Source organism: Lissotriton vulgaris, chromosome 1_1 (genome assembly GCF_964263255.1).
Source record: "Lissotriton vulgaris chromosome 1_1, aLisVul1.2, whole genome shotgun sequence".
NCBI classification, from domain to species: Eukaryota; Metazoa; Chordata; class Amphibia; order Caudata; family Salamandridae; genus Lissotriton; species Lissotriton vulgaris.
In genome coordinates, this window is record NC_141685.1 from 315,215,345 (window position 1) to 315,241,529 (window position 26,185).

The 26,185-nt window shown below is 41.2% G+C and overlaps 1 protein-coding gene across 1 annotated transcript in view; it reads left to right on the forward strand.

The window, feature by feature from the left end:
* LOC147747110 (vitamin D3 hydroxylase-associated protein-like) overlaps window positions 1-26,185 on the forward strand; it is a 394,497-nt gene that overhangs the window by 333,521 nt on the left and 34,791 nt on the right. Inside the window, exon 12 of the mRNA XM_086952361.1 lies at window positions 3,885-3,924. Coding sequence (XP_086808487.1) covers window positions 3,885-3,924 — 40 coding nt within the window. The remainder of the gene's footprint in view (window positions 1-3,884; window positions 3,925-26,185) is intronic.

Here is a 26,185-nt window from a genome sequence, read left to right on the forward strand (position 1 = left end):
CAGAAGTAAATCATCAGAACAACAATTATTCACTAGAAAGGTCAGTACCAAAATGTTGAACATATGAGACATAACATGAGGTATCGTAAACCTTACTACATAAAAAGTGAATAATGGAAGCCTAACTAATCTGGAATATATCCACTCATCCAATGCATCCTCATTCAAAACAACTCAGAAGGATGAGCAAAGCAGGTTGACTAGGGGTATGTAGGGTTAATTATACTCCCAATATATAACTGGTGAAATTGTTTTTTTAAGTAATTGTATTTGGAAAGGGAATATAGGGAGGTGAATACTCACCAAAGAGGGTTAGTTGGTGGAAGATATACTCGGATAGCCACACTAGGCCCTGTATTGTTCATGGCCCAACTCTTGTCAAAATGATTGCACTTCATACTAACTCTGTGAGTCTAGGCATCCAGTGGTACTCACACGTCCTTCCAACTAGGAACAGACACTGCTCTCTGCAATCACTGGTAATACCCATTTAAACAACCTACTATACAGCATATGTTTTTATTCACCAACTACCTTCTCTTCTGAAAGTAGGAAAAGTTGGATATCTTAAGAAAGCATTTGCCACTGACATCTTACTGACAAAGATTTACAATGAAGACATATGAACATTGTACATTCGTATCATAAGACTTGTTTTTCCTTTGAAAGCAAGTTAAAGCCCACAAATAAATTATCAATAATACGCCTCCTTGTTTGTCACATAAAGCTCATGGCAGATAACATAAAGTCATAGGTGGTGTGGGTAATCAAAGTCGTGGTTCATGCCATGTTTGGCATATAATGTAATTAACAGGACTGAGGAAGCTTGAGCAGTATGTTTGAGGAAGATTTTCATAGGATGAGGTCAAAGGAATACAAAGAGGAGTGGGTAGTAGGTAATGGACAGGTGATCGTATGTAACCTAATTTAACAACTATTAGCATATATCCATGAATTGGCAAATAACATTTTCACAAGTGCAATCTATTTTTGCAATTCACCAGGTTTGTAATTGTAAAAGGATTCACTCACACAGAGACTTCATCTGAATATATAACCTCCTGTGGGACAGCAGAGGACATTCCAGAGCAGAAAAGCTCATAAAAATATGCGAGCACCCACAAGCATAGTCATTATTGGGCTTTCACACACCAATCTCTAAACCTTTCCCATCCTAGAAATCGTGGGACATAGACTCTGGCAGAGGAGATAACGACTCACTACCATTGTTGCAAGGACAAGGGAACGTTTGTCAAAAAAAGTATTGCTCCCAGGTAAAGGGGTTGTGTCTCTGAAATAATTTTCTTTCCCCATGGAAGAAAGAAGGGAAAAAGTAGCAAGTGCTTGCTATATTTTGCTGTGCTAAAAAGTACTCTGGTGTGTGTTTGCCTGAGTAAAAATAATTCATATAACTTTCTCACCATGTTTAGTTTAGTTTTAGTTTAGTTTTATCGTTTTGTAAAGTGCATAGTTACACCACCGGTGTGTCCCCACACTAATATGACTACTGAGTGGAGCAGGACCTGTAGCTATACCAGCTATGGGTCACCAGAACATTAAAGAGGATCTTAGTTTTCTTGTTTGAAGATGGGAACAGCTTTCGCATGGTTCAGTTCTCAAAGTCCCTGGCATGATATTCCAAATCTTGGCTGCGAGGTATTCAAAAGATCGACCTCACATCATGAATTTTTGCATTCTTGGCACCCTGGCCAAGAAAGTTCCTTTAAATCTTAAATTACGCGCCGGTATGTAATAAGTTATCATAGGGCGAAGGTATATCTGCATTTTTTTCCATAGAATTCTTTGACAGTAGCACATAGCCTTAAAAGTAATACTCTTCTCCACTGGAAGCCAGTGGATGGGTAGGCAGAGCCTTCGAGGCAGGTGCTTTCATTGGAAGGTTCAGGACAAGGTTGCGGACGCATTTTGAATAGATTGAAGCTTGGTTAGGCCTTTTTGATACTCCCAGATAGATGATATTACCATAATGTATCTGGGATATGACCAGGCATGAACAATTATTTTTCTGGCAGCAATCAGTAATAGATCTAGGAGTTTCCTTAGGACTTTGAGAGTCCCAAAATATTTCCCAGCCACCTTCCTGATTTGGCTCACAAACGTTAGTTTGGAATCTAGCGAAACCCCTAGATTTTTAGCTTCTGCTTTCTGGGCAGGAATTTGCCCCAAAGCCCCAGGCCACCATGCTAATGACCATATAGAAAGGGCTTTCTCAACTATCAGTATTTCAGTTTTGTTGCCATTTATTTGTAGGCAATGGTTGGGCTAACTCCGCAAAGCATAAAGAGAACTGAGGGGAATATTATCAAGGCAGGGCGATGAGAGATTATCGCCGCTTTAGCGGCAGTTTACGGCCGCTACGCGGCGATAATTCTATTGCCCTATTAGCAAGCTGTCGCTAACAGCAGTTAGCGACAGCTTGTAGGCGATAGCGAGCGGTTTGGGGCCCGCTTTGCATGTCAGCGATATTTATAGCTAATGACATGCAAAGTGGGCGTACCCAACCTGTTAGCGACTGAAAGCAGTCGCTAACATCGCTATTGCCTATATCAACGCAGGCGTAGCAATGCAAATATTTGCGCTAAGCGCGAATATCTCCAAAACCTAACGCCTGCTCAGACCAGTTCTTAGCCTATATATCCACTGGGAGGTGGATATTCAGGCTAAGTCCCTGTTAGCGATAATGCCCGAGTATCACTGGATTTACAGTGATATTCACGCATTTCACCGCCATCGCCGGAAATGTTATCGCTTCAGAGATAAACGTTGCTAATAGCACGTTATCTCTGCGATAAAATCCGGCGATGCTTGGCGATAAAAAAAATGTCGCTAAGCCTATTTAGAGATAAATATTGCTAGTTGTTGATAATATGCCCCTGAGTGCTCTGGAATGCTGTAATGGGTGTAGTTTTGTAAGCTGGACCTGGAAACATGTTTTTGAAATCCAGACTGTCATAACACTGCCTCAATGGTGGGCTTCAAGTCTGAAGACATAAACTTACCACTGTTTTTGAGATTAAGCTTGATTGAGTAGTGTACAAAGTAGATGTAAATTAAAAAAATGCTTTCTGCAGTTGAAAAACCATATCCAACAAACGAACCCTAAAGTTTCCAGTAATTCTGGTCCCATTCTATTTACACAAATCAGACAACTTCAGAATGACTGAGAGGGTCATTCTATGAACACCTTGAGGAATAAGTAAAAATAAATAGAAAACGTGACACAAGGAAAAGCAGAAAGCTCACAGCCGGAACACCAAGATCACAGCGTAGTGTAGACCTAACTTACATGCAACGTAGACTTTGTTGCAGTGATTTGGTCTGTAGTGTTTTCAGCCGACCACTCTTGTCACTTAGGCTCAAGGCAGTCTATCCCTAACAATGTATCAAAGCTCACATAAAAAGGGGAATTTGTCAAGGATGTTGCTAAACTCAAATTAAGACTATTTGTTTGAAATATCACCAAGAGCCAAGACTAAGGAAAATATCATTTTAAAATTGACATATGCATCTAAAGAATTACTTCCATATCACGAAATACTAAAAGACTAAACAAGATTTGCAGCTTAATACAGATTATTTTAAAACTGATGTCCATTTATGTCCTTTCACCCACTTTTGTAAATGATGATCATAAACATTGGTTGCAATTTGTTTTAACAATATGGGGTATTGCAACTCTGTATGGCCAACAATGGTAGACACTGGGTACAGTTCATTTAGTAGTATGTTATTATTTCAGAATACATTGGGCGCTGGTAATGTGAAAATGCATCATCTAACTAATACCTTATTCCACAAGACAGTGGATCAGTTATACTGTGTATTTTGCATGTAATCTACAAATGTCTTTTAAAAACATGTAGGTCGGTAAAGACACTGTGGGCGGCCCAGAAAGAACAGCAGGTACTTCATTTTTAAATATCATTCATTAACTATCTTTTAAAATGTCACATTTTACTTGCCTCTATTCTTGTGGTGTACTCCTATGTTCCCATCCTTTTCACCACAGCAGCAAGCCTTTAGGTTCAAGTGTTATTAACCATTTGACAAGGTGTCTTTTGCGTACACTGTGAAAAACCCAGAAAAGCTTAACATCACAGCATGGGGCATGGTGTGAAAATGCCACAGTGCACAGATTAGATTTACAAGGGCCAAACAGCTAGAAGATAGAATATTGAAATGATTGCTACTAATTGGTAATGGGGTTGAGTTATTCCCCAAGAATTCAAGAAATATCTAGGCCAGATGAAAGGGAATTGTAAGGGATGGAAAGGATGTACCGCACAACCTTGCAACCACACGGGGAAATTAGAAAATATAAAAAGAATGGGTAAAATAGATAGATATTGTTTGTGGCAGAAATGTAGGCTCTGAAAATAGACGTAATAACCCAATAACTGTCCAAGCCTCATTGCTCACACAACTTCCTATTTGATGTGGAGAATAAGGATCTCTGACTACTTCCCACAGATGTAGTTATTGTTATTACCACATCTTGTCACAATACACATACTGTCACAATGCAATCTATGTGAATACCTGCTTTGTCTTTTTCTCCACTGTGCATGGTCCATCTTCTCTTAGCCAACTCTATTTTGCCCATGTTTTTGATTGATATGTGAACAATACAGGTGCTTGCTCTGAAGAACAAGAAACACATATCTATCCACCATGTCAGTTTTACATATTTTCATACATCGATTCACTGAGACAGAATTGTGTAGCCTACTCAGGGGGGTCCAAGACTGCTTAGAAAACTAAATACTATTAAAAGATTAACAGGGCATATAAATGAACAAGAAAAATGTGCACTTGAAAATTTGAATCCGTTTTGTAAATGTGAAGGAATTTAAATTTGAGGTTGAAAAATTCAGTTGCATCCTCAGTTTGATTAGTGTGAGCAGTGCAAGTGCATTAAACAAAATATAGTACAATGAGTGGGCTCAATTGAACTTAGAAAAGCTCCAACCTTCCTATTCTGAGTTGTTAATATTTGTTGTTAATTAAATAACATTTTTCATCATTTGTGTATATGTGTGATAAATCCTTCTTTCTGCATGTTTTTGTGTATTGTTTTTGCAGGTCAAATCATTGAAAATACTTAGGCCTTTGTCCTTGGCTTTCAGTAATGACTCAGTGGGGTCCTCAGATTCCAATAATGACTCAGTGAGGGTCGACACATTCTAATAATGATTCATTTTGGGTCCTTGGGTTGCAGTAATGAGTAAATGGGGGTCCAAAGAAGTCAAATGGTTAAGAACCACTGGTTTGGGGAATATGCCAACGTTGTTAGATTAGCAAAAAAGTCGTGGACTATGTGTTGGCCTTTCAGTCGCTTGTAGTAAGAATATCCAAGACGGTCCTCTGGGATAAAAGCAGTTGATAGTTATTGTAGACGAGCCCTTAAAAAGTTTTCAATAAAAATAAACCAATAAAATAAATTACATTAAATATATGCCAGAAACGGTGGGGCAGATGCCCAGATGTCGCTCCTGGAAGTTATCCATCAGGAGATCCTCGCCCACAGAGAGGAAACCCAGCAGGACAGCCGCAAGTCCCAAGCAGTAGTTAGGAAAATGCATCGCGTCATCAGGAAACTCTCCAAGGTCTGTACCAACCTGGGAGACCGGGTCTTGAACCTTGAGGAGAGAGTAGTCTCAACGGAGATGGAGGCTGCTGCTGCTACCAGCAAGGTTGATGCCCAAAGCTCCCAAGTCACAGACATTTAGTGGAAACTGGAGAACATTGAGAATCGCCTCTGGCAGAATAATCTCTGGATCCTTGGTGTGCCCGAGGGAGTCGAAGGAACCGATGTAAGAGCCTACATAATTAAGCTATTCGAGCAGGCTTTCCCGGAGCTCTCAAGCTGGAATTGGTCCGAAAAAAATCAGCGGGCACAGCAAAAGAAGGTGATAAACCTAGGGCAATTTTTATTTTCCTGGGCAACTCTGTGCTGAGACAAGCAATCATGGAAAAAGCCAGACCCGATGCCAAGAGGGTAGTCGAAGGGATGGCATTCTTCGTCCGTCGGGACTTCTGTCATATGACACTAGAAAGACGCTGGAGACACAAACAGATGATTAAGCCGTTCCAGGACAAAAAAATGCAGGCCTATCTGATCAATCCGGCTCAATTAAAAATAATTAATGAAGGAAGGACACTATTTTTTGCCTCAGAAATCAAAGCCAAAGAGTATCTAGAATCCCAGGGTAAGTAACGTATTGTATGCTAGTCTTTTTTTGCGTAGGTAATTGAAGGACCACACAAAAGGTCCGGCGGGTCGGAGGACTTCGGAGCACTGTTAGTTTTTGAGATGTAAGGAGCATGGTGATGGATGATATCCGAATGTACTGTATTTTCTCCACTGCTCCAACTGTGACCATCACGTGCACAGACTAGGTCTGAGCGCCTCACGAGTGAGGGTGCAGGGGATGGGAGGGGGGTGGGGCTCGGGCAGGGTGGGGACAAAGGGGGTGGAAGGAGGGAGACCTGAGAGGCCAGAGGAGTGTAGTTGGGGGGAGACGAGGGGGCAAGGGAAAAAAAGCAAAAAATTAGATAACATGGTGTTTTGAGGTAAACAATATTAGTTTGTCAGTATCATTGAACGTTGTTGTAGCAGTAGCAGTCAAGGAATGCTTGGAAGGCTCAGCTCAAAGACATGACAGGCATTAGAATCTGTACAGTTAACGTGGGGGGACTGAACGACTGGAGGAAGCGCCAGAGGCTGGGACACGCTACTAAGTACAATAACATCGATATTCTCTGTTTACTCATCTTCCCTGGGCATAAAGAAACCATATGAATATCACGGGGTATGAGCTGCTGGCTTGCTCATCCCAAACATCGACAATAAGGGGGTCGCTATCCTGGCAAGGCCCTCTCTTGGGGGGAGTAAGCGATCCAAGGCAGATAGCTCAGGGAGGTGAGTAGTAGTTGAGCTCAATATAGGCTACACCTTGTGTGTAGTTTAAAGTTCCAACCAGGACGACACATAAATCTATGATTACCTGGAAGGAGAGCTAGCCAACTGGCCTACCCCTATCATAGTCTGCGGGGATCTAAATATCTTGGTTGACTGGAATGGGGTAGCCGGTTATTCAGGACGTAAACCCAGAGTATATCGTGCACTGGACGCTCTTACAAAATCACATGGGCTTATGGCTGTCTGGGGGGCCAAGAAGCCGATGGATTCTGGCTACACATATTTTTCTGGCCCTTCTCAACGATATTCTAAGCTCGATTATTTCCTGATCTTCTCTCCAGAGATAAACAAGGTGCATATTAAGAAACTACCGAAGTCAATTTCGGATCATAATCCTCTGATGTTGGTCTGCAAAGTGACTAAGGTGGAGTGGAAGCACACTACACATATTTTTCTGGCCCTTCTCAACGATATTCTAAGCTCGATTATTTCCTGATCTTCTCTCCAGAGATAAACAAGGTGCATATTAAGAAACTACCGAAGTCAATTTCGGATCATAATCCTCTGATGTTGGTCTGCAAAGTGACTAAGGTGGAGAGGAAGCACACTAGCTGGACATTTGAGAGGAAACTACTCTCAGATGCCAGGTTTGTGGAGCATATTAGAAAATGGGCGAGAGAATTCTATGATGCAAACCGCTATAGTACGTCACGTAACAGTGTCTGGGAAGCATTCAAAACCTCTTTAAGGGGCTAAACGATTAGCTGCTCAGCAAGGTTAAGGAGAGAGGATAAGAGAGTGATCGAGAACCTCATGGGGGAGCTAGCGATAGCGGAAGAACAGCACATTAAAGATATTAGTGAAGGGGTAGATGGTCAGGTAAACTTAAATAAAATTACTACTATTAAAGCTGACCTCCAGAGAATAATAACACAGAAGGAAGTTAGAAAATACCAGGCTTCTAGGGCAAGGCGCTATGAAAAAGGAGAGCAGGCAGGGAGGGCACTGGCCTTACGGATAAGACAAGAGAGGACTAAGAACACCATCTCTTGCATACAGGAAAATGGAAATGAGTATAGCGAGCCAAGAGACATTCTAAGGGTCTTTAAGAACTTTTACCAAGCGTTGTATGATGATGTGGGAAGGATGTGCGTTCAAAACCCGGTTTATGAGGACCGGGGTCCAGGGCTAGATGAGCAGACCAGGGAAGACCTCGATAGAGACCTGGCTCTGAGTGAAATAACTACTGCCCTGCAGGAGCTAGCTGCCGGCAAGGCCGCAGGCCCAGACGGGATCCCCTGGAGGCTTATAAATGCATGGAAAAAGAGATTGCCCCTATCCTTCTGATTCTATTTAATGGTATCTTATGTACAGGTATAATACCGGACTCTTGGAAAGAGACCAACATCGTCATCTTTCATAAGAAAGGGAAGCCCAAAGAGCTGCCAGGGTCCTATCGCCCAATTTCGCTTATTAACGGGGACACAGAGTTATATTCCAAGGTCTGGGCTAACAGGTTGGGGGGGATCATAGGTCATCTTGTCCCCCTGTGGCAGCATGGGTTCATGCCGGGTAGAGGTACGACGGACCATACCAGTCAAACAATAGCCTTATTTGACGCCCTTGGTGCTACTGGGAGGGAGATGGCCATGATCCTCCTAGACGCGGAGAAAGCTTTTGACCGCGTGGTCTGGGACTTTCTGTAGGTCATTCTGGCCGGTAGAGGCTTGGGCCGCAAATTTGTGAGGGCTATTAAAGCCATGTACGCTGATCCGGTGGCTAGGGTCCTTGTTATGGGCCAGCACTCAGACAAAATATCAATTAAGAGGGGGACGCGCCAGGGATGCTTATGCTCCCCGATTTTGTTTTCCCTGTACATAGACCCCCGATTTTGTTTTCCCTGTACATAGACCCCCTCATACAGAAAATGTTAGCCTCCCATCAGATCAGTCCGGTGGTATGTAATGGCTTTACCACGAAATTGCTTGCTTACGCCGACGATTTGGCAATAATAACTACGTATCCTCATCGAGCTATGCCTGTCTTATCACAACTGGCCAAGGAATTTAGGCGTCAATCAGGCTATCGATTAAATGAAGGGAAAACCCAGATCATATGCACTAAGAATTCAGATTTTTCACAGTTCAGTGGGTTGAAAATCATGATTTTATTAAAGACACGGAGGCTGATATTATGCATATTTCTTTAATTGCCAACTCACAGCAGCAACAGCAAACAATGCAAAGAATTTAGAATTTAAAAGATAACATTCTAAAGTCAACAAGGTTCTGTGAAGGGCAGCCATATTCATTCATTGTTGCTGCTCACAGCCAAGATAAGTCATGTTTCTCTGTGTACCTGTTAGTTACCTTGTTTTGCCTGATTTTGGCCATGTTTGAGAACCTGTGAACTTGACTTCACCGTATTGACATTCTGTAATTGTACTTACTGATCTTGAGGACACTTTTCTTGTATTTTACGTTCTTCTTACTCCTCCATATGTTTGATTGTAAAACGAATGTTGTGATTTGAATGTAAAACGTTACATCTTGCTGTTTTACATCTTGGTGATTTCATAGATATGCGCTTTTCTCCATATACCTAAGGTTTCCCAGACCTATTATTCCTGAGTTTCCGTTACTTGTTATTCCTGAGTTTCCACATTACCACCAGAGATCTCCCCCTCGCCCCCTTCCCGTGTTTACCGTCAAGATCAGGAATCCCCTTTGTTGCCGGATCTAACACGGAGAAAGAAACCCTCCGTTTCCTTACTCGATCTTTCATTCACCCGATTCCGATTCTTATCTGATAGATCAGGAACCCCCTTCACCGCTGCATCTAAGATGTCTAACACGTAGAGAGATACTCTCTGTTTCCTTACTCGCTCTTTCACTTACCAGACTCTTCTCCTTCCTTTAACCGAAAGCCTTCCTCCGCTTTTCTCCTTCACACGCGCGATCTTCGGTCTGCACCCTAATGCATTTTAACCCTCTCGGCTTCCTGTCCCCGGTCACTTACGCGACCACCATCTTTGATAGTGATCCTGCCTATCAAACCCATGGGAAACCATCGGCCATCTTTTGGACATGTAAAAAGAGCCGGTTTTACAGTTTTCCCTCGGGACTTCAACATCGATCGACGAAACCTCTGTGCTCCTCACAAATTGATTGGATTTAACCCTCACAAATTAATTGATTTTAACCCTTTACCAATTTAACTTCCTAATTTGAATTTTTGAAAGGGTCTGATAACAATTATATTATGTTTAAATACTAAGACGGATCAAAGATTTGTAGATTCAGCTGTATACTTAGGGGTTAGGGTTAATGCCTCGGTAGGTAAGATCATTGAAGAAAACTACCCACCCCTTATAGAATCAATCGAATCCGACCTGAAAAGAATCAACGTGTTACATCTCTCTTTGATCGGCAGGGTCAATGTCCTAAAAATGACTATGTTCCCTAAAGTGTTATATCTCTTCATCCCACTATTATTAGGAGACAGTCTGATTAGGAAAATTGAAGCCACGTTTGTAAGATTTGTCTGGCAATATGGTAAGATTAGGCGCTCAATCAATCTTCTGTCACTTCCATTGGCAAGAGGGGGATTGGCTATGCCGAATCTCAGACTTTATCATCTTACTTGCTTACTCACACAAATGAATATACTGCTCCAACTCGATTCCGCTCTTCAGGAAGACCTGGCCAGGAATCAGAGCCTCACATCTATTTTTGAGCTGTTGTTGGGGAGGAAGGCCCTAGGGGTGTTGAATTGTGAAGTTGAGCGCAGGTACTACAGCAAAGCCAGATAAAAGATTATGGAAGGTGTATGGGGGACCTGGAAGGCCATTAGAAAAATTCGGAATATCCCTAAAATCAATGTTAATACGAATCTGTGGAAATCCAGCCTTTTCCCCCACCTTGGACAGTCTAATAACTCCATGGTTTGGAGGGAGCGTGGGATAAGGTGTCTGGGAGATATTATGTTAGGTAATGAAATTCTTAGCTTTGAGGTGATACAGCAGAAATACGGTGTCCCTCAAAGCCATTGGTTTTTATACGGGCAAATAGGTCAATCATTGTCGGCACTAAGACCAAGGTTCATGCTGCCTCCTGGTGACTCAATGGTTGACTACTTAATGGGAGGGGGTAAAAAGATAAGAATAGTCTATAATCATCTGCTCCTCAGTCTGCAGGACGACTTGGAGAAAACTGAAACCTCGTTGGCACAGAATCTGGGGGACCCTGATGTCGATCTAGACCTTGCCCTGCTTTTAAATAAGAAAATATTCAGGTCCTCAAACCTAAGGGCCCAACACTACAAGACCCTGTTCAATCTCTATTATACCCCCGCAAAACTGTATGGATTGGGAGTAAGAGAAGTTGATAGAAGCCCTAAATGTAATAGTGGCCCTGCAGATCTATTACACATGTTTTATTACTGCCCCAATCTTATTTTAATTCGTAGGGAGATAACTCTGTTTCTGGAGGGGCTGCTAGGTCACAACATCAATCTATCCCCTACCCTGGTTTTAATAGGGACAGACGACAAGCTAAAGGCGGGGAGGGATGCTAAAGCCCTTGTCTTTATCTCAGTCGCTGTATTGCGAATCCTAATTTCTGCAGGGTGGAAAGATACCACTGCCCCTACTTTCCAGATGTGGCTTGCCAGACTCCTCAGCATGCACAATGTAGAGTCATGTCTATACGAATTTAAGGGCAAAAAATCTCAAGAAATGGGCAGAAACATCTGGGCACCACTAAAAGATTGGAGGGATTTGAAATAATAAAACTTATGATGCATATTTATTTGGGGTTATTGGGTCTTACCTACCTTTCTGTTTATTTGGTCTCCTTGCATTTTAACTTGTATAAAATGTACATCCCCTGACTGTTTTTATGCCAACTAAATTAACGCCTATTAATAATATTGTATCCTCTGTATCAGGTTTTTAATGAACTGTATTTGTATTGATTTATGTTTTGGATCACAGCATGTCTCTCAATAAATAAAAATTTTAAAAAATGTATGCCAGAAAAACATGTCTGAGCGTGATAGAGTTTACACTGAACTGTGAGTGCAGGCATGTAGCATAGCACACGCTATGGGGCCAATTACAAGTTTAACAGTACGGCGGCGGGACTGCCCTACTGCCACACCGCCAAACCTGTGTGAGAACCTCCTGCTGTATAATTACTGGTGGTTCCTATAAAATAGGCACCGCAATGGGAACGTCAAAATAGGTTCCAGCACGACATGGTCCATGCCGTGCTGGAATTTCTGTGCATGCACACAGGTGGGCACATGTTTTGCCCCCCTCTGTACATCCAAGGCCTCCTTTGTTTCCTCTCCACCAGGGTTTTCATGGAGGAGAAACCACCATGACTACCTTAGCGGAGAGGAAACTGCTAGTATGCTTGTCGGGACCAAGCTGGTCCCTGACAACAGTCTCAAGTCCTAGTGCTCACCTCAGCTCGTTGCAGTAGCTGGGTCTAAATTACAGACTGTGCTCATTGGTAACAGCATGCTGTCCTAGTAGTGGGCGCAAGGGGATCCAAATGCATCTTTGGCGTGCAAGGCCTTTTAAGTGGTGATAGGTGGCTGTCAGAAAACCTTGGGCAACAGTCTTCACATTTCACTGCATTCCCTACCTAGTTTGGGGCCAACATTGATGTATACACAGCACCTCAGTTGCAGCCCAGCATAGGCAAGTGTAGGACTCATGTAGCACAGCAGATTGATACCTACACGGCCGGTTCAGAAGTCATGCAGCATGGCAAGTGCTGTGTAACATGGGTGGATATAGCATTAATGCAAGTTGGCAGTTGCAGCATGATATGGGCCAGTACAATATTCACACAGCAAGACAGTTGCAGTCCAGCACATGCCAGTGCTGGATCAATGCAGCTCAGCAGTTAAAGCCTAAGAGAGGTTTGTGCAGTTCTCACAACAACTGCGAATAGTGAATGGGATAGGTATTACAGCATGTGTCACAACTGTCTTCCCTCTTCCAGGCATTCCGCTTTCTCAAGGTGTCCTTCAGTCCAGAATCATGTTGAACTTGTCCTCTTGGACAACCTCTCCTCTTCTAGTGTCAGGTAGAATCTTTCCCTCTCTCAGCACGCATATAGGTTTCAAGTCACAAGGCTGACCTTGACCTCGAAAGTAAAGACCATCACCTCTGGGAATCTGGCTGTCAGGTAGACATCAGCTCTCCACACACAGCAGTCTTTTGAACATCTGTGGAGCACACCCTTAATTTGTTGCAAAGAACTTGGAACTACAACAGCGTGCAGTAGTATGAGTCCCACCTTAATTCACATTTTCTAGAAGTGGGATTGCAGAGCCAGTTTGGGGTTGTTCTCTTATATTTATACTTGCCAGATTGCTTTTCATAAAGTGATACTTCTTCCCACAGGTAGTATTATGGCTGTCTCCAAATTGGAGCATTTCCAACATTGGCATAATGAAGTGTGAGGTTTTTGCACTTAGCAGTACCTGTGAAGCAGTAATCAGGGTAAGACAAAAGGCCAGACTTGACCCAGAAACTTCCATAACTTGAACAACAGAAACTGCAGTTCTACCTCACCCCTACTGCAGTAAAGTGGGTTACTCGTTGCTGGAGGTGAAACCCTACTCAATCTGCAACCACAAATATCATCGTGGTGAAACACACGTAAACCCTAAATTAACCTGTGCTTAACCCTCTGCTAGCTCGGTACAAAAGCAGCCAGCCTTCACTTAGAGGCATTGGGTAAAGTATTTATACAGCATACAAAGTGTTATAAGGTGAGAAAACAACACAGGAAAAATCTCACACCAATTTAGAAAAATGGAGCAAAATTAAATATTTTTTTTTGACAGCAAAACATCAAAAATGTAATTAGTAAAACCCAGAAACATGCATTTGGAAAGGTTTGGGTAAAATTCATCCTTTAAAAGCAAAAAAACGACAACTGTGCTTATCTGGTCACGCTGGACTGGGGTAAAAACACATGTTTAGGTCCACCACAATGGCGCACGGGCTGGGTACAAGGAGTAAGATAGGCACCCCGATGATGGTTCCGAAAGCTGATGCGAGATTTGCGTCACACAGCTACTGTTCCGATGAACTTCGAGGGCTGCAATGTGGGTTTGCATGAAGGATGCTTTGTGCTGCATTCTTTCGTTCTGTTGAGAAGTTGTGATGCCGACTTGCGTCAAAGCGGTGTCACACGTCAGTTCCAATGAGGAACTGAAAGGACTGCGATGTGAGCTTGCGTTGAGGCTGTATCATTCTGATGAGGCGATGTGAGGCCGTGGTAGGTTTGTGACACTTTGCATTCATTTTGCTGAAGTGAAGGAATGGCAGAGTACCTTCAACCATGCTTTCAAGAGTCCATGTCTGGAAGGGCATCATTTGGTGGGGTAGGACTAACAGTAGGCATAGTCCAGGTGCAGGGATTAAGATGGTTAGAGCCATTTCTGTCCCAGAGGCTCTGGCAAAGAAGCCAGCCAACTAGAACGTGGAGTCACTCTGGTGGTCCTGAATTCAAGGTACGGTTTCTGTCCTTCTCACTCAGGGAGCAGAGTAGCAGGGCAGCAAAACAGTCCTTTTTTGCAGCAGAGCAAAACAAAAGTCCTTCTTGTAAGTCTTCAGCAGACCCAGAAGTGTACTGAAGAGTTGCGTCGGAGGATCCCCTATTAATACCTGGTGCCCACTTTGAAGTGGGAGAAGCTTCTAGAGCCCTCTCCGTAAAGAGGTGTCTGGAATGTCCAGCATCCCTGCCCTGGCCCCAGCATGACTTTGGGTGTTAAAGACTAGTTTAAAACTGTGTGTGAGTATGCTGTGGCGGAACAATTGTGATGTGCAGCTGTCAATTACTCCCCCTTTTCTGACAGAGATGGCCCATCATGCCAAAATCTATTCTCACTGTGTGTCACTGTCTGAGAGCAATACACAAAGGCCAACAGACAGCTACACCTAGTTATGTGTCCCAGGATACAGGCTGCAGGCACCGAATGGTTGGGACAAATTTCTAAAAATGGCATTTTCAGATTTGTGACTTAAAATCCAACTTTACTGTTAATGAGGGTTTTAAATTAAAATTCCTTAAAGAACAAACTTGACTTCCCTTACTGCTCACAATTGACGTTTTTCACATATTAAATGTAATAAGGTAAACCAATGTCATTCTATGGGGAGGCAGGCCTTTCATTAGTGAAAAACAAATTACATCGTTTTTTACTACTAGCACATGTAAAAGTTAAAAATACATGTCCAACACTTTAAATACACTGCATCCTACCCTAGGTATGTATTAAAAAGGAAAGTTTGGACCTGGCAAAAGGTTTATTTGACCAGGTTGAAATGTCTGTTTACAAGTGCACACATAGACAAATGGTTAACGGGCTGCTTCAGTGGGTGGCACAATAGGAGCTGCAGGCCCTCTAGTAGCATTTAATTTACATGTCGGAGGTACAGCTTGTACCGCCTTACTATGAACGTAATAATAAATTGAATGCTCCAATTAGGTGTAAGTCAATTTCACCATGTTGAAAGGAGAGACCACAAGCACTTTAGCACTGGTTAGCAGTGGTAAAGTGCAGAGAGTCTTTAGACTAGCAAAAACAAAGTCAGAAAAAACAGGAGGATTGAAAGTAAAAAGGTGAGTAAAGCACACCAAGGATGTTAGATCACCAACAATCAACCAAATGACTGTGCTCAGGAAAAGCTAATCAGACAACCCTTTCTTAAAAAATCTTGATGGAATTTATGAAGGTACCCATATCTCAATCCTCCCTACTTAATTGACTGGATATCCACCCTCCAGCCACATGAATGCAGGCAGTACACTACTGTTGTCCAGGGAAGCTGTCCTCATCATCTACCGTGCACTGTGATAAACCATGAGCATCTAAAATGGACCCAACAAGCTGCATAACTCAGACTAGTACACAGAGTCCGGCAACTGTAAATTTCCAACAAGCATACTATACATGCACACACCATCAACATACACACAGGGCCCGATTCACAGAATGAACTTAAGACTCAATCCTAAACTTACTACTATTTTGGTATTCACAGAATGCACTTACTACTTTTGGCATTCACAGAATGACCTTACTACTTTTGGTATTCACAGAAGTTAGGATTTTGTCTTAAGTCTGTCTTAAGACAAACTTAAGACAGACTTAAGACAAACTTAAGACAGACTTAAGACAGACTTAAGACAGGATGTTGTCTTAAGTCTGTCTTAAGCCTGTCTTAAGTCTGTCTTAGGTTTGTCTTAAGTCTGTCTTAAGTTTGTCTTAAAACAAATTTAAGACAAAATCTAACTTCTGTGAATACCAAAAATAGTAAGTTCATTCTGTGAATGCCAAAAGTAGTAAGTGCATTCTGTGAATACCAAAATAGTAGTAAGTTTAGGATTGAGTCTTAAGTTCATTCTGTGAATCGGGCCCCTAGTTTCTAGGTTTCACATAACAGTGAAACTTTACATAAGAAGGGACAGTAAGACATACTCTCAGATAAAACATTTTGGTCAACTATGAGGATTCACAAGACACAGTATGCTGCCACCACTGCTTTACATGCTAAACACTGCTCATCAAGCCCTTCATAGTTCCAGCTGGCCTGTTCCCATTGGAGCAGGGTCATGGCTGATTTCCATTTGACTGGGTCCAAACTGAGGTGGCATAGTGGGCCAAAAACAATGGCTTGGGTTGCAGCTCAAGCGTTTGCCAGTGACTGAGATTAAATCAAGCACTCCATGCAGCACTTTGTTTTTCCATGCCTTAAGTGTGATGCATATTCCCAGACATGGGTCCTGTGTTGACTGTGCCACAGGAATCAACCTATACTTGGCTGATGAGCCCATAATACACATGAAATCAGTCCTGGGTTTCTTGTATTCCAGTTCACGGAGGACCTCACTTTTTGGCCTGGACTGTTCCCAGTGGAGCAGGGTCAAGGCTGATTTACATATGGCTGGTTCAATTGAGGCGACATGGTGAATGAAAATAATGGATTGTGATAGGGCCCAAGCGATCAACAGTAGTTGAGAATAGATAAATCATTGTATACATCACTTTGTTTTTTTATACCCTTGGAGCTAACAGATCAACCTATCTTGGCCCCGCTGCAAGAATGGTAGGGATCTTGAGGATTTCATCTGAAAGAACTGAAATATTCCTTACTGGAAAGTAGCTAACCAATTCAGGATGAACCCAACTATCCTCTTGCTTGTGAAGATTGAATGCCAGTTTTCCCCCCGAATATTAAAAAAAAAAAAAAATTATTCTGCTATTGGATTGCGAAATTATGCAAAGCTGGCAAAGTTTAAAAAGAGGAGAGAGAAATGGGGATTATGTGACAACAGGAAACACTTGTAGGTTTCCCCTTAGCCAAACTGTGAGTCCCACTGGTGGAAGTCCAACCTTCTGAGCAGCAAGGAATTGCCTAAACCTGCCTGACAAGCAGAGGTAGGTTTACCCAAGGTTGCCCAAAGTTTTTGGTATACCTGAGTGCAGTAACACAGTAAGCTGTCATGTGCCTTACTGCGCACAAGGAAAATTGCCCCCCTAGGCTCGCAAGTGGGTAGGAAAAAATAAGTATAATTGGGTGAAATTCGGCCTGTTACACTTATGCCCTTAGTGCCACTTGACCTGCTGCACTAATAATAATTGCCTTGGCGATAGTATTAAAAAATCCTACTTTAGGCAAACAAAGCACCAGTTGACTATAGCTGGAAGTCCCACCCTGCCAGGAAGGATCACATTAACTCCAGGGAGTTTAACTTGATCTTGGGCATAATCATGAAACTTTGCCTGCCTTTTCACTTGGTGAATTTGTCCGGGTCTGCTGCCAAAACTTATTTCGACGCCCACTTAATCAAGGAAAGATAATGTCAGTAAAGGTGAACATTGGTGAACTTTCCTGAATTATGGTAATAAAATAATATTGATTATTCTTTTGGAATACTGCATTCCATATGTTCGCATCTCTAAATGCTGTATTAAAAGATGGTTATTATCCAAAATAAAGGTACTCGGTTTACCAGCCTACAGCATTGATGAGCTTGTCACCTTCAGACCAGAACTTATCCATAATAATAATAATAATTAAATCAGATTTATAGAGTGCATGGCTACTTCATTGAAGTGTCCCAGCACTAGAACTCCATTACAATAAGAACTGCTCATACGAGAGCTTAATAACATAAGGGCAAGAGCCAAGTTTTCAACAATTTCCTAATGGAGGCTTCAGATGGTCCATGCCGGATTTTTAAAGGAAAAGTGCTCCAGATCTTGGAAGCCGAGTACCTAAAAGATATGCCTCCAATTCTGACTTTTTGAAAATTTCGGACCTGAGCTAGCCTGGCACCAGATGATCTTAAATTCCTAACTTGGGACATAAGGTTTAGTCAAACACTGAAGTTATCAATGTCCATCATTTGACAGCACCTTGTAGAAATAGCAAAGAACTTTAAAGGCAATTCGCTTCTTAATAGGGAGCCAGTGCAGTTTTCTCAAACCGGCTCCAGTAGAGATGCGTCTGGGGAGTTTAACCCCTTAACTGCTGCTGTCGGCCAACGGTCGTCACAAGCACTACCTCCCCAGTGCTGCGCACGACCGTTGGCCGTCGGGCCAGCATTCGTTCTTCGAACGTTCAGCACTGGGAGCTGAACGTTCGAAGCTCTGATGAGGTTAAACAACAGATGCACAGAGGAATTTTGGATATGCTGTAATCTATTTAGTCACGTTTGGGAAAGCCTGAGGTAAAGGGGACAGTAGTCCAGCCTAGAAATAACCATTGCTTGAATGACTATTTTCTGGGATGACAAAGATAAGAACCCCAGAATCGTCTTAAGGACTTTTAATATCCCAAAATATTTTCCTGCTAGAAGATTTCCTTGATTGTCTAACAACAACTTATGTCTAGCCAGATACCAAGATTTTTTACTTTGTTTTGGTGGTGGACAAAATATCAGGCTGACAATCCAAAATCCTGTGGGGTATGTATAAATAATTAATTGATGGAAATTGACCTTGAAAAAAGAAAGCATTTAATTACTTTAGGACAGTTTTGGCAGTCACTGTCTAAGGCAATACAGACAAAAACACAGTTTTCCATTAAGAGATTTACAGAGCTGTTTTTCAGTTTAGTCTCTTGTGAAGAGTTTGCTACTCCTACATTTTGTTCTCTACTTCACTAAACTTATAAAGTACATGGCTACTCGAAACCAGGCTTCCCAGTGCTAGGGAAAAGAACAGTGAGGGAAGAAAGACAAACAAACCAATTATGGAGAAAGGTAAGTTTTTAGCTGCTTTCAAGTTCAAAAAGTTGTTTTTGCTTCCCAAATTAAGAGGCAGAAATTTCCAGAGCTTGATGGCAAAATAAGAAAATGAGCGTCTCCTACATCTGGCTCTGATTATTCTGAGCAGCAGCAAAAGATCAAGGTTACTAGATATGAGAACCCTATTGGGTTGATACGGTGTGAGGAACCAATGAAGACCTTTTGGGCTCATCCTGTGTTTGGCCCGATGTACAAGGCAAAAAGCTTGAAAATGAACTCTGTAGCTTATGGGAACCCAGTGATGGGATTTTAAAGCTTCCCTAGCTGACTGCAACTTAGGAATACTTCATAGTATCTTGACTGCAGCATTCTGAATTATTTAAAGACTTCCCATCACAACCTGGGTAGAGTGAATTACCGTAATCAAGGAGGGATAGGATCAGTCCTGGATCACTATTCTTTTGTACTCAGCCGGAAGCCATCTGAGAGTTTTCCTCAATGTTCTCAAGAGACCAAAACAGCTACCAGCTAACTTGTTCAACTGTGATGCCAGCTGGAGAGAGAATATATTCATGGAATCCAACACTTCAGTGGGGAAATGGGATATAGCCTAGCTCCCTCAAATTAGCATCCCTAGGAACTAATCTGGGATTATCCTCACCATCATTATGGGGAGGAGCAGGACTGAAGGATGAGTCCTTCATCCTGCTGATGAAGGTCTCAATTACAAACTTCCTTCATCAGCAGTGGGTGGGGAGAGAGAGGGAAAGAGAGAGGAAGAAAGAGACACTTACTCACTCTCTCACTCGCCCCTTTATTTATCTCTGCTCTATCTCTCTCTCTAACTCTCTGTAGATAGGTGGATATTATGCCATGGCAGTGAAAATAAATGTGGCCTAATAACTTTATTTAGAACCATGTTGCTGATAGACTTGCATTAACATATTTATTGCTAAAGTGGAAAGGTATTGGATTTTAACAGTACAGCAAGGATGACATGGGAAAAACCACATTTTACAGCCCCACAGTTTGCATATAGCAATTAATTCACAGATGGAAACAACTGTCCTTCTAGTCACGAGTGTGATATTACTTTGCTACACAAATTTATTCCCTTGTATCTGGGGTATGGTTAAATAAATTGGTTAAATACATACAAATGAAAAATTGTCCTGGCATAAACCGTATATGCAGAAGAGCAGAGTAATAATATACCATAATATAATTTAATATAGTAGGGCTAAAGTACCCCCCACCGCCATGCATTATAAAGATTTTGCAAGCCACTAAGAAGTTCCATGTCCTTCAAATGGAAGGTCATGGAACTCCAGTGTCACTTGCAATATCCATATAGTGAACCACGGGCATTTGTCAGATTGTCACATCAGCACCCTTCCCTCAACCACTTAACTGTTTTGTGGCATTCTCTTTATATGAAAGTGATAATATGACTGCAGACAAAGAATTAAAGTGGGATTTTAATCGAAATTAAGTACATCCAAAAGTAATTTGTTGCCCAAAGATTTCAGTGCTGTGAAAATCAAAATCTTAAAAATGCCTACACTAAGAAAGTGTAGAAAAATGCTGAGAGGTTTTATTTTTCCCTGTAATGACCTTTATTGAGAAAAAGTAAACATAGTGTGATACATATCTCCTTTATGCTCATTTTCTTCTGGAAAACATTTCTAAATGTGCAGAAGCCTATAAATTTAAAATGCATCAAAACTGCGAAAAAAGCATATTTACCACGGTTTGGGGACTTGGTCAGTACGTGGGGAATGCAAAGGGAGGGATTGGGCAGAGAAATCCAAAAAACTTGTAACAGGCAACCATAGTAAATCTATTTTAATAGCAAGAGTAACAGGGTAAACATAAGCCCTATCCAATCTGTGGTTGTAGCAAACTTCATACCACCAAGCTTGAAAGGAAATACTGGAGGTATCCTTCCAGGATTTGGTGATTTGTTGAAATGCAACAGCTATAAGTAAATCAACAATATTAGAATGAGTAGTGGATTGAGACCATATATCAGTGATACTTCCTAGAAAAATGTGTGACCAAGTGAAGGGAAACTGAGATGAAAAATTTTTATTGATCTGGAGCCAAACCTTGGACCAAAAAGAATGAACTGAAGGACACGTGAATAACATATGTTTGAAGTCAGCAACATGAGCAGAGCATGACCAGCAGGCCGAGGAGATGTAGGAGTCAATTTTATGTAATTTCACAGGGGTAATCAAAAGTCTATTATAGATAAAAAATAGGGTCTGAGTCGTATTTGCTGCTCTACAAGATTTCCTTATTTTAGACCAAATTTTTCGCCATGTTGAAATGGAAAAGGACTCGTTTAGGTCTAATTCCCAACCTAATTCAGTGGCAGTCTTATCACGGGTATCAGAAACTTCATGCAAAGTTTTATAAATTTGAGATGCAGAAGAGGAGGAATGCAAACATGAAATCGTAACAGGGTAGGGCTCAGTACGGGAAGAAGAAGACAAGAGAGCATCATAACTGCTTTGTGCAGCTGGGCAAAGTAATGCATATTTAGGAAGAAAAGAGGATGTTAGGGAAAATTGAGATTGAAGTAAAGAGAAGGGAATACAAACGCCCTCTCAAAAAATTTGATGGTCCAAGATTGTGTCAATCCTTCCAAAAAAGAGTCTTATTTTTGATTTTACTAAGGGGATTATACCAAATAGAGGATTGTAAGAAGTGGGAACGATCGTCCACACCATTCATGATAAGAGGAGAAATCCAGGAAGTTGACACCACCCATATGTTTAGGACATTTGAGTTTGGTGAAAGACATTCTAGCCTTTTTGTTTTGCCATAGAAATCGAGAAAGAATAGAGTAAATATTTTTATATGCAGATTTGGGAATGTTACCTGGAAGATTGGAAAGGAAAAATAAGATGATGGGGACTAACATCATTTTTATAGAGTCTAACCTACCCCACCAAGATAAAAACAAAGGATTCCATCTCTATGTGGAATCTTTTAAAGTGGTATGAAGAATTTTAATATTCAATGCAACTGTATCTTTAATTACTGGGGTAAACCATAAGCCTAGATATTTAATTTTAGTAGGGTTCCATTGAAAAGAGGAAGATAAGAAATCAGAGTGAAAACAGAAAGCATTCAGAGGTAAGATCTCACATTTATCAACATTAAGTTTGTAACCCGAAACCGACGCAAAATGGAAGACTTCGGATAAAAAAGCTGGAATAGACGTTTTAGGAGTAGAAATGAAAAGGAGAATGTCATCCGCATAGGAAGAGAGTTTCAGCTGAGACTTCCCATAAGGAAAACCCAAAATTTTGTTGTTCAGTCTGAGTTTTGTTAAAAAGAGTTCTAAAGTTAAAATAAAAAGAAGAGGGGAGAGAGGGCAACCTTGGCGGACTCCTCGAAGAAGAAGAAAGGAAGAAGAAACAAGACCATTGGCTAATATAAAGGATCGGGGAAAAGAATATAATAAAGAAACATAAGAAAGGAATTTTGTGCCAAAACCAAACCAAGTAAGAGTTGAGAGCATAAATTGCCAATCAACCCTATCAAATGCCTTCTCAGCGTCAAGGGCAAGGGCTGCCAACGAATGTTGATAGGATCTAGATTTGCTGAGAACATTGAAAAATAGGCGTGTATTGTCTGAGAGGTGACATCCTTTAATAAACCCGGGTTGTTCTTTACCAATAAGTAGTGGCAAAATGTTATCAAGACGGAGGGCAAGAATTTTAGCAAATATTTAATAATCTAGATTAATTAGTGAGATAGGACGATAATTTTTGCATAGAGTATGGTCTTTATTATCCTTAGGGATGAGACAAATCAAAGCTTCTTGAAAAAAGCCTTCAGACTTCTTGGAATCAATAAATTGAATTGATTCACTTTAGATATTAGAAGGGTGGAAAAATGTAAATAAAACTTGATGGTAAAACCAACTGGTCCCGGGGCTTTACCTTTCTTGATTACATTTATGGATTCTAAGATATCCTTAGACGAAATATCAACCCCTAGAGGGGCAAAGTCTAAGTCTGGATTTAAAGGAGAAGCAATCGTAGATAAATATTGGTCGATAATTGCAAGTCGAGGAGGGTACTCTGGAGTATAGAGTTGCTGATAAAAATTTGTAAATTCACGTATAATGTCTTCGTCTTCATGTAGGACGGTGTTAGAGGAGTTCAAAATAGACTCTATTTTAGTCCTTTCCCTTTATACCTTGAGATATTTGGCTAATACATTTCCAGCTTTGTTCTGCGCACTATAATATTTAGCACTAGATTTGAGAAGAGATAAATTAGCGGATTCCGTGGAAAGTTTGTTGAAGGATAACTTAGCTTGAACTAAATTGTTTAGATCAGCCTGACTATTAGTTGAATAGTAAGAATGTTCCAGGTGTTTAATTTGGGAAGAGAGGGATTGAATAGACTTTGTAGCTATACGTCTTTTCTTAGCAACAAATGAAATAATGAAATCTCTAGCAGCAGCTTTAAAAGTCTCCCATAGTAATTAAGGAGATACGTGGGGTGATTCATTAGTCGCAAAAAACATAAAGGCAAAGTCAAGGAAGTCTGATGTAAATTTAGTGTCTAAAAGAAGAGCATTATTAAATCTCCATCTTTTAGTAGCTTTCCTGGGAGGGAGTAATTCTAAAACTAACGAGACAGGGGCGTGGTCAGAGATTAAAATCGATCCAATATCAGAGTGCACAATGTGTTGAGATAGAGCTTTGGAGACAAAAATATAATCTATACAGGATTGGAAAGAGTGGACAGGGGAGAAAATGTGTATTCTTGCAAGGAGGGATGACAGAGTCTCCACGAGTCAACAAGAGACTTCTGGGATATGGCAGAGGTAAACTGAGTATGAACGGTCGAGGGAGAAAAACGTGACTTGGATTTCCTGTCAAGGAAAGGGTCTATAACCATATTGCAGTCACCACCTAGAATAAAGTAATCACCAATGTATTGCATTAAAGAAGAGACAATCTGGGGCCAAAACAACTGATCTTGTACAGAGGGGGCATACAGGTTAAAAATAGTTAAAGGAATTTTATCCACTAACAAGGATACTACAACCCATTTACCATCAGAATCATTATCCTGATTTAAGAGCTGAACATTTAAACGCTTATGACAGAGGATAGCAACCCCGTTACGTTTTCCTGTACCAGGAGAAGCAAAAACATGACCAACCCAGTTGCTACGAAGTTTAGTAGCCTCAACATCCTTAACATGTATTTCTTGTAACAATGCAATATCACATTTCACATTAGCTAAATGGGAGAATACCCGCTGTTGCTTAATAGGAGAACCCAAACCTTTAACATTCCAAGATATTAACTGTAGAGACATTTAAACTTTATTTTGACAAACAAAGTGTAACTGTAGATAAAAATGCGCTGAGAAAGAAAGCATCTGTTAAGGCATAAACAAAGTAATAAGGAAAGAAATAGGAAAAAACGGAGATAGACCAAAATAATGATAGGAGAAGAGAAGAGAAGAAAGAGATAGGGGAGAGAGAGAGCAATAGCAGAGAAAGAAAGGAGTAGGACAATACATGCAGATGTTAGAGAGACAGAATATGTAAAGATAAAATAATGCAACAAAAGACATACCACAAGAAGACGATAAGAACAGGGGTGGTGAAGCCACATAAGGGGAATGGGACGCTGACACAGAAAACCTCAAAACGAGGCTACGAGGACAAGAAACATCTCCAGGAGAGACAACATGAAGGAGAGAACGCTGAGGGACCAGTAACCAGATGCCTAAGAGATAAAGAAAAAAGAAAAGTTACGGAATACAGACATTATGGAAACAAAATACCTATTGCGGGACAGAAAGGGAAGCATGAACACTCATAGGGCAAGAGCACTTAACATAAAGAAACCACATAACATGACTGAAAAATACTGCTAATTAAATGGTGCAAGACAAAGGAAGGGCAGTGGGATAAAAAGACAATACAAACACCAGCAGAATTAGACATATTAATGATAGACTATCATGGCCGAGCAATATCCATGGCCTCCATTTTACAGTTGTTCAGAAATTGTTGAAGTAATTCAGGATCTTCGCAGGTTGTCGTCTTGTTATTGTAGGTGACCTTAAAAAGGCACGGGTGAAACAGACCATATCTGGTGTTCAAGTTACGTAACTCTGGTCTGAACTCCAAAAATCTCTTCCGGCGATCGGCTTTTATTTTAGCATAATCCAGAGCAAAAAATATAGTTGCGCTATGCCAAATGATCTTCCCACGTTGTTTAGCTGCCTGAAGAACTTTCACCAAATCGGTGTATTCTAAAAAATATAAAATAACATCTCTGGGCTTAGATGATGACGACATAGAACAAGGAGGGGGACCAAGACGATGAGCACGCTGGATATTCAATACAGAAGTGTCAGGAAGCCCCAAAAGCGTTGGTAAGAAGGTCTGAAAGAATGATATTGGCGTTGGTCCTTCAAGACCTTCCACAATGCCATAAATACAGAGATTATTGTGTCTATTGCGATTTTCCAATTGTTCAATTTGTTGTTTAAGATGGAGAATCTCGTTGGATATATTGGGGAGTTGGTTAGTAAGCTCCTGTACCTTATCAACACAAGACTCCAAGACTCCAAGACCCCAACTCTCTGCTCCGTAACCAACCAAGAAGACTCCAAGTTTTGCAGACGTGGATTAGTCTCTTCCATGTGCGGCTTAAGGGCACGAATTTCTTCCAAGAGAAGCTCCATAGATATGGATGAAGAAGAGTTGATGGGGGATGGTGGGTTTACTTTAACACGTTTGCCAGAAGTAGACGTTGTCGCATGGTTAGTTTTAGCACTTGTTCAGGAGATAGCAATAAGGTCTTTAGTGTGATCCTCTGTTGTGTATTGAAGTACGTTGAAAGGATTAAAGTTCTCCAGCACTGCCTTAGAGGACTGAAGAGGCATATTTCGATTGGTGCGAGGCATGGCCA